General features: G+C 44.0%; 1 protein-coding gene across 3 annotated transcripts in view; it reads left to right on the plus strand.

Moving 5' to 3' along the window:
• The window catches only part of NMI (N-myc and STAT interactor), a 179,160-nt gene extending 169,527 nt beyond the window's left edge, over positions 1-9,633 (plus strand). For all 3 annotated transcript variants that reach the window (XM_086957244.1, XM_086957245.1, XM_086957246.1), the window contains exon 9: positions 8,442-9,633. In XM_086957244.1, coding sequence (XP_086813370.1) covers positions 8,442-8,642 — 201 coding nt within the window. In that variant the 3' untranslated portion in view covers positions 8,643-9,633. The remainder of the gene's footprint in view (positions 1-8,441) is intronic.
• Positions 9,634-10,199: the final 566 nt, after the last annotated feature.

Here is a 10,199-nt window from a genome sequence, read left to right on the forward strand (position 1 = left end):
CATCGTTCTGAGGAGCGGCTCCCCCCTCCCTTAATTTTGCGCAGAAGATAGCCATGAAAGGAGCTTGATCCTGCTCCGGGTCGGCAAGAGGTTGTTGCCTGGCCTAAGATGGCCGACGCCTGGGACTGTGCCTGATCGAGTAAAGATCACTCGAAGCTCCTCTCGCCCCTGCTCACCGGAGCTCTCAATCGGCCGAAGGACGGCTCCCCCTCCTTTGATTTGCCCAAATGGAAGCAGAAAATAAAAAATAAATAAAAATAAATAAGGGCGCCTAGGACATCGCCGGATGAAGGTTTGCAGCATCCACTAGGCTTTTTGTGCCCTCGCTCACTGGGTCACTCAAATGGATGAAGGCCCCTCCCCCCTCCCCCTGCCCCCCCCCCCTCCCCCCTCAGACCTGCCCAAAAGGAAGCCCAAAAAGGAGCCTGATCATGCTCCGGACTGGCACGGAGTTGATGCCTGACTTTAAGATGGCCAACACTATTCCATCTCGGCAAATAGAGAGTGGCATCCAACTCTCTGTTAGGATCTCATGGTCGTCACTCCCAGACCAAGGGAGTCTCGCCTCTCTAACTGCAGCTTGGCAACCCCGTCTATTTTGTACGCAACAATGTCACCTGGCCCTGCAACCACCGTCGAACCATTCATTCCGATCCATATGAAACCGCACGGGGTGAATGCCTTCGCTATTAGCTTCCCCCCTAGCCTCTCTCCAACAGCGAGAAAAAACTTCAAACATACTCTAATCAGACAGCACCCAGAAACGCTATTTGTGGACACTTACCACTGCACCTCCAAAAGGGCAGGTAAAGATGGATCTCATCTTCCACACGGATAGACCTGAGAACTGGAACACCACATTAAGAATGCAACTTCACATATCCAAAACGACGACCACCTCACATAGCTGTAAACTGACGACCTCTCTCCCCAACAAGGCTACTAGAAACGGGAACACATTAGTGACCATGTATTCAAATGGCACAGTCTTGATACAGGCTAACAAGGAGAATCTAGAGGCCTTCGACTCCTTCTTCCCTTCTCTTCGTTCCGCCCTGCTTCACTCTCTTCGACCTGCTCCTCCCCAACCCCCTTCCCTGGCCAACATGCCCCATCAGGCAAAGCAACTACCTCTTCCCACTCCCCTGATGAGATCTTTCAGCCACCCCCCTAGAAGCTCCTCCCACTCTTCCGCCCCCACGAATCGTGACCTTCAATCTCCAAGGTAGATCAGGCCCCACCACCCCCTCAAACTCATCTTCCTCATCATCACACCACCATCCCACGGGCTCGGTCTACTGACCCCTCTACTACTCCTGCAGAATCATTGAGGCAGAGCCCACGATCAGACCCCCCACCGAATGTCGCTACAGAGACAGCTTGGACGACCGACTTACCATTAGGCCTCACAACTCGACCCTGCTCCCCACCCCGCGAGATGTCCCTACCCAAAACTACACGCCCCCAGCTCCGGAGAATATGGCGCTCCAGCTGATCCTATTAGAAAGTCAGCTAAAAATAATATTCAGGGACCTTGATGAAATCCTAACCAACCTAGGCAAGCTCGAAAGCCCCAGCAATCCCAACACAGGCCCTCTTCTCAGACTGACTCTATCCTTCTAAACCTGCATCTCAAGCCCTCATCCGTCCTCGAGAACCGGCCGCAGAGACCCACCAGGATCGATGCTGAGATCCTGTTTCAGTCTCTCACAAGAATCAAAGCCCCCGCATCTGGGATACAGAATCCTCCTAGTAAGGATGCTGAGATCCAGTCACAAAGACCTTCAAGAACTAAAGCAGCAATGTCTGCTGAAGAAGCATTGGACCTAGCCTCCACCTATGACTCTCCTCGCTCAGGTTCCCCGAATTCCAATATTCAAGTGATCACAGGCTTCAGAAGAGACCATCCCGCGAAAATCACAAGACCCCCGCCGTCCCTATCCTCAATACCGAGGGCTGCATCAGGAGAGTATCCCACCAAAAAGAAATTATCCACTAACTGCATGCTAATTAGTTGTAGATCAGCTCCCAAGCACGCAACAGAATTAGCAGAAGCCATCCTCTCTCAGGATTTAGATATTGCGGTCATCACGGAGACATGGCTGAATGAGATCTCCCCTCCCTGTTTTGATATGCTGGTGCCCCCAGGTTTCTCCATCATCAACAAAGATAGAAAAGATCAACAAGGTGGAGGTGTAGCCATCATCCATAAGGATGACATAGACAACTCTGTAATGGGCTCTTGCAAGTATAGCTCCTTTGAATGTCTCGCTGTCAACATCAAAACAATGGATAACAGCCCATTAGTTGGTAACCTTCTCTATCAGCCACTAGGTAACACCCCCACATTTGGGGAACACTTATTCGACTTGATTGCCCACTGTGCTTTCAAAGACACTAACTACCTAATCTTGGATGATCTCAACCTACCCTGGAACGAAGCCAACAACACACTAATTCAATCTCTCAATAATCTCCTCTACGACAATAACCTTTCCCAACACTGCTCGGAAGAAACCCACAACAAAGGAGCGACCTTGGATGCCATCATTGCTCATCGAGACGCAATCACAATTGACAACATTCTTTCAGTGGACTGGTCGGATCACCACATGATCTTATTCCACATGAACAAAAGAGTTCTATCCCTGCCTCCTGTTATGTTATGTTAATTTATTTCTTCTATAGTTCTCGGCTACTCCGAGGAGCATCCCGGCGCTTTGGCGAAGAATATCAGCAAGTGAGACAACAACATAACAACTAAAATGCAGACAAAAGAGAGAGAAAAAAATTATTTAGTGAAAAGCCACGTTTTAAGATCTTTTCTAAAAGCAAGGAGACTGGGAGCCTGTCTAAAGGAAAGTGGTAGTTCATTCCAAGCCTTCGGAGCTAGGTAGCGGAATGATCGACCTCCCATCCTTGTCCGCCTGATAGTCGGGACTGTCATCTTGGATAAACAAGATGATCTCAAGGACCTGCTAGGTACATATCGGGAGAGACGTTTCCTTATGTACTTGGGGCCAGTGCCTTGTAAAGCTTTGAAGGCAAAAGTCAGGCTTTTGAAAAGAATTCTCTTTGCGATCGGTAACCAGTGTAAGGTGTTCAGTAGGACAGTGGCACCTGCTCTTCTCGGGAGCCCGTAGATAGCACGGGCTGCCGAGTTCTGGACTACTTGCAAACGGGTCAAAAGATATTTGGGTAGACCCAAGAAGAGAACGTTTGCATAGTCCAGTCGAGATCCGATCAAGGCCTGAACAATTATCTTCCTATGCTGTTCAAGGCCCCCCCCCCCCCCCAAATGGTTCAGAAATCTCTCCCAGATCCCCCTGGACGTCATGGAAGAAAGGCTAAAGCTGCTCCTACCCAGCGGCAATGATCTCTCCACAAATGATCTCACCTCACTCTATAACATGAATATGGTAACCCTGCTGGACCAACTAGCACCCCTGAAACTTAGAAAAAAACAAGCCATTTCGTCCCGATCTTGGTTAGACTCTGACATCAATGAAGAAAGGAGACAACTAAGAGCCTCAGAAAGACGCTGGAGGAGCATGCCCACTACCTTCCACCGCGATCAACTCAGAACTGTCAGGAAGAAATACAACAGTCAAATCAAGAAAAAAAAATCTGTGTATTTCTGCTCTGTACTGGATTGCACAAAAAACAGACCAAGGAGCTCTTCAAGATCATCAGACAACAGACCTCCAAACCAGATACGTCCTTGGGTCAGGCTTCCAAAGAACGGTGCGACAACTTCGCCACCTTCTTCAATGACAAGATCTCCAAGATCGAGCGCTCTCTGGACATCAACTGCTCCTCCCCGCCCCATAGCAGCCCCGTTGGGGTGCTTAGTTGCGCTCCCCCTCCCATCACTAAATTCTGGTCGCTCTTCCAGCCCAGAAGAAGAGCTAGCTAAATATATCTCCACCTCTAAACCTTCATCTCACACCCTAGACCCTCTCCCTGCTCAACTCACCAAAAAATTGAAACTCTCCCTAGCTCCACTCTGGTGTAGGATTATAAACGGCTCCCTAAAAACCGGAATCATTCCAGATTGTCTGAAAGTGGGACAAGTCACCCCGCTGCTGAAAAAACCAGGCCTGGAAATAAATTACCAAAACAACTTCAGACCCGTCTCCAACCTTCCTCTTCTTTCCAAAATCTTGGAAAGATGTGTTCTCCAACAACTGACTCAGCACCTGGACAATACCAACCTCCTCGACTCCCATCATTCGGGATTCAGGAAAGGGTGCCGCACAGAAACCGTAATACTCAACATAATTGATGATATACACAAATCACTGGACTCAGACCAATGCTGCCTCCTCATTCTCCTAGACCTATCGGCAGCATTCGACACAGTTGACCACAAACTTCTCCTCAAAGCTCTCGAAGAAAGGGCTGGTCTAGACAAGATGGTCCTCAATTGGGTCACCTCATTCCTACACAACCGCTCCCAGAGAATCAAAATCAGAAGCTGCGAATCCGTCCTTAAGCCAGTCATGAGGGGAGTCCCACACGGATCGGTGCTCTCCCCTCTACTCTTCAACATTTACATGGAACCCCTCGCCACCCTACTAAGAAAAGCTAACATCCCCTTTCACCTATATGCTGATGATACCCAAATCTACTTGGAAATCTCCTCTGCTAAAGACATCCAAAGACTCAATGAAACACTAAGGGAAGTGCAAGGTTGGCTGTCAAGCAACCACTTAAAACTGAACCCGGACAAAACCAAACTACTCCTCATCTTGAACAAAGAAGAGAACCCACAAATGGTTGAGTGGCTAAAAGAGATCAATGCGCTCAACGGGAACCTCACCCTGGCCGACTCTGTTAATCATTAGGCATCACGCTAAACTCAAAACTGGACATGACCAAACACATTAAGATTTTGGCTAAGAGCGCCTTCCTTAACCTGAAGGTACTAAACAAAATACAACCTTTCATTCCACCCAAAGATCTCAAACAAGCCTCTCAAGCATTGGTGCTGTCAAGACTGGACTATGGAAACGCAGTCCTCTTGGGAATAGCAAAAGCACACCTTGCTTCGCTGAAAACAACTCTCAATGCGGTGCCAGAATGGTCACTGGAATAAAGAAATTTGACCACATCTCTCCTGCACTCAAAGAACTCAATTTGCTACCAATAGAAATGCGGGCGAACTTCAGAACGGCCTGCCTCACCCACAAAGCCCTCCACACAGGCAAACCCGAATATCTGGCATCCAAACTCAAAAAAGCAGGCCAGAACAGGAACCTCAGAAGCTCTAATACCTTACTTATTATCCCGCTAAAATCATGAAAACAAAAAAACACGGCCAGATCCTACGCTGGAAATGCGCCTAAAATATGGAACTCTACTACCCCCCCCCCCCTCCATCTGAACTATTCCCTCCTTTGCTAAATTCAAACGTCAGCTCAAAATCCTTTTACTCGATCGATCCCTAGCAATTAGATAGGAACAGTCGGAGTGCTGAAAGTGACACTGAACCTCTCTCGGCTGTGGGTTAACAAGTCCTTGTAACGGAACTCCTCAACATCTTCTTTACTTTGACTCTCATCCGGATTGTCTCGCTTTATTGCAATATGCTCTGCTCTCTTTTGCTCGCTTTACATTCTGCTCTGTAACTGTTGTGAAGCGCTCCGATACCCTCCTGTCGGGCTAGCGCTATATAAAACTTCGTAAATAAAAAATAAATATATTATCTCTAAATCACAGCCATGCTGTGACATGTTGCATACAGTCATAACATGGATGGACAGCACACATGTTTGAAATTCCAGCCATCCCACTGTTGTGTTATGCTAATAAGGGGCAAACCAACAGCCCAGTGTACCCCTTATTTTTGCTATAAAGTTGTCTAAAATAAAATACATGATAATGCATATTGAATTATCCCTAATGACCTTTGTGAACGTTCTATATATATATCTTGCAAACCTCCTCTTTAAAAACTAATTAACAGCAGCCATGAGACTATTTTTGTGTTTTAATAATATGCAGGTTGTCATGACATCTAAGGAGACCAACCACATGACACAGTCCCAGTTAATGTAATGTGTTCTACGCAGGACATCAGCAGTGTCCTTCAGATATTTTGTTAAATTGCTCACTATTGGTCAGGGGAATTTATCCATGTTTTTAGAAATTTCAGATATGCTAGATTGTGGTCTTCTCAGGTGGAGGCCATATCATTTTGTGGATTTTTGGGAGAATGTATAAGATTTCAACTCTTTTAGCATGTCACATCAAACATTTGAATTCCACTCTTCTTATGAGGTTTCATCAACATTTTTTCTCAGCAAATCAGACAATATGCGTAGAAATTGTGCCCATGAGTATTTTAAGATTCAGAGGTAAGTTTCTGCGTCAGTTAGCTGTTTCTATACCTCATTGCCATTGTCTTGGGTATCAAGAATAACTAACTAGATTACCTCTGTTATCCACTCCTATTAAGATTAATAAATCACTCAATTTGCTGCACTTATGAATTGTACTCTTCGTAAAGGCTTCAATGAATTATCACCTACAACTGTGATAAATTTGGGTTTAGCTATAAAATCAGCACCTATATCCGATGCCTCCTTGTCAAGTGAATATTCATTGTTCTCTTGTAAAGAATATTTTGTCTGCACAATTCTTGTCTGTCCTTTTAACTGTGCATGTTTTGTGAACTGTAACAAGAAGCCATTTCTTTACTTTTTGTCTCGTGAAGCACTTTTTGCTGATTGAAATACATTTCCTTCATTTAGAGTAACTTTCTCCTATAATGCTTCCACATAATCCAAGATCATCTTCAGAGCCCTTTGTTTGGCCAATTACCGTAGACTCAGGTCATAATGACCTCATCAGAAAGATATAAAGGAATAAGTACAATATGGAAACCCAGGAGTGATACAAATGATATTGCTTATTTACCTGGATCAAGTAAATGATGAATAAAATCACTTATGGTTGGAAAAAGTAAAAGGAACTTTGATTGTTTTATTGACAAGTCTGAAACGAGCTGTCTATACAGCATCTTCATCTGTGCCCAAGGAGACACCAGTACATCTGTGTTGGTGCAACTTTGTTACTCATCAGAAAGATGTCATCAGTAGCATCAATAAAAACCTACTGGGACACTGTAGCGTACATGTCACTCATTTTCCCTCTAGTCTCATCCAGCAGGCTCTGGAAGAATGTGTGGCCTTTCACTTCACTTTGTGCAAAGCCCCTCTCCCTCGCAGGTCTGCTGCCCTCTGCCCGTGGCTATGCGAAGTAGACTCTGGCCATGGGGTGTGGTCTTCAACCATATCATGCATCAAGTACTTGTGCAGCATCAGTTTGACAGAGAGGTGTATGCATGTGGTGTTCAGCCCTTTGCCGTGGACTACTGTTGCATCATTTAGCCTGTGGGCAGGTATCCATTCTAAAGGTCAGCTGAATGTTTTGTGTAGAGGGTGTGGCCATTATGCCAAAACAGTGTGCCCCACCAGCCAAATTCCCAGCATTGCCTTCACCTGTACCATACACTCACTTTAGGTGCCCACTGTAGACCAACACATTATGCATTACAAATAGTATTTTACACAGAGTCCTTGGCACAGGTAGTGTTGTCCTTTGGCTAGGCACTGCGCCCATCCCCCTTTCCATGGACCCGGCTGTGCACAACCTTTGGGTATGTACAGCTGGCTCCTTGCAAAAGGTGTGACCTGTAACCACAACCTGCCTGCAGTCCCTTTGCCTGCAATATCCTTTGTAAGACAGCAAAGCCTAAATGGTCAACAGAACAATGTACTTTCTTTACCAATGAGATTTACTTTGTTTGAATTGTGTTTCTTAAATGGTTCACAGACTAAACATCCAGAGACAGATTAGTGAACGTATTGGTCCAAAGATATAAAACATTAAGTAGGTCATTTAAACTTCAGCCGCCTCATAAAGAGATTATTTCTTCCCATCTAAGCATCTGTCGGTGCAACGTATAGAAGGCATAGAAGTCCGGCAGAACAGGAGCCTTGTTATTTTTGCCCTGCTCAGCATACTTTGGTTTTTCTTCCAGTGAGTGGGAGGAAATGTGATTGTTTCCTATTTATGACTGCCGGACATTCCCTTTCCATCCTGACCTGCTAAAGTATATTTGGAAGGACTGTCCTAACAAGGTGGGTCTTCCAAAGTGCTTTGATTAATGGAGTTTTCGGTGTGTGTGCTATGCTGCTTACTTGGGAGCGATCAGTGAATCTGTAGGTTTATGCATTATATTGTCTTATTTTCTATACATTAATATACATTTCTAATTCCTAGTTGATCCTAGGAGATTGCATACTATTTAAACACAGTTACTAACTCAGAATGTGAAAGTGCTGTCCCCTAAATAATTAGAAAAATGGTTTTGTTTGTGTAATAGAATATAAAAAAGCAAGAATAAAAGTTGTATGATTCAATTTTCTTGACAGATATTCTCTGGAATTTCTAAGAGGACTGTTCTTCTGACAGATGTGAGGAACATTGACGAGGAAGAAGAAACAATTCAAGACTTGGTTGAGATTTTTTTCCAGAAACCTAGTAATGGAGGGGGAGAAATACAGAGTATCAAATACCTCTCAGTCGGCTCTGTAACAGCATATTTCGAGGAAGAGGACTTGAAAGCAGAATGAGATTCAAAAAACTACACTGTAGAAGACTGCAGTGAGATGCACCAAAAAGTGACCTCTTTAATTTGTCTTCCATTTCTAATCAAAAAATGCACCTAAATGCCAATGGAATGTGCGATCCAGGTTTTAAATCAAAATTGTCTGTAAACCTAAAGAACATAAAAGTGGAAATATGCAACTCTTTGATTCCTGCATACCACCAGGGTGTGGGAGGACCTTTTTTTTAAACCATGCACTCTTAGGAACTTCATCCTGTTGATTGAATATTCTGTTTCTTAAATCATGTAGCTTTGTGGGATGTCTTGGGAAGACCGGTCAGGTGGCTTGCTCCAGCCTCCATATCTGACTACATTATTTTCCAAATACGCAACACCCGGATCAATAGTGTTGATGTAAGTGAGAGTCTGACTTTCTAAAAGAAGGCATTTATTGCTGGTGGACTACGCCTCCATATGCAACTGCAGCCCTCAAGGAAGACTTCTGTTCCCAAAGGAACCCTCCCCCCACCTGATGCACTTGTGTAGAATTTGAAGGTTGCCATTTTAGTTTGGGAAAAGGTTGACCAGTTTGAATGTCATAATAAAACATTTCTTACAACACGGTATGTTGTTACACATCTTTTAAAAAATAAAACGTTCCAGACTGTGTCTATACATTTCATAATACAAATGAAGGAATCTAATTAAAATAGTTTCACAAAGGTATCATTTAAGTGGTAGAAAAAAAGCAAATAAACAATACGCATCTTTATCAAATGTCAGTGTTCTTAAAGAATCGCTTATGCTGGCTTGATCCTTATGCTTTAATATGTGAAAATTACTTCATGAATCCATTCATTTATGCAGCAGCAGCTGGTGGACCTCACTTAAGAAAATGATTCCCTTGCAGCCAGTGAACCTTTGTTTGACCGTGGCTTTTGGCCTTATGATATGACATGTCTTTAATTTTATACTTCTTGGAGACTTGGAAAAAACAATTAAAGTACTTTTCATTAGCCCTGGCATTAGCCAAAATATTGTGTTTTTATTAAAAAATATATTTGTACTATACTTATTAGGGCTTTCTATCAGCCCTCTTCATCGATTGGTCTGTTATTGTGTCCTGCACCTTTTTCTTCCACCCACTACAGAGTCCAGTATGGGGCAATGGGTTAGCCCACTTCAGCTGCTGGCTAACTTCAGTGTGAGGGGTGGCAGTCTTCCCTTCCACAAGGAACACATTCTCACACAAAATACTTTCCTGAAGTGCTAGGGACTACTATGACCCGAAAACCATGCTCCAGCAAAAGAAGCATTGACAAAGCCAAAATGCTAATTGTCCCTGCTAGGCCAATTGATTCCAAAATGTGATTAGTCTTTTGCTTATCCATAATGCATGTATTAGTGAATGTTTCTCTCATGGTATGCAATATCAAGTTTAGGGTCTCTGGATTATGGGTTAAATAATTTCACAAGTGGCTTTTTTATATTTGTAAAATTCACTTGACCCCATTGCTTGCAAACTTTTCTTAAATTTCTTAGTGTCAGTTTAATTTTATATAATGTCATATATGAAACACTA

The sequence above is a fragment of the Lissotriton vulgaris genome, chromosome 2_1 (assembly GCF_964263255.1).
Source record: "Lissotriton vulgaris chromosome 2_1, aLisVul1.2, whole genome shotgun sequence".
Taxonomy (NCBI): domain Eukaryota; kingdom Metazoa; phylum Chordata; class Amphibia; order Caudata; family Salamandridae; genus Lissotriton; species Lissotriton vulgaris.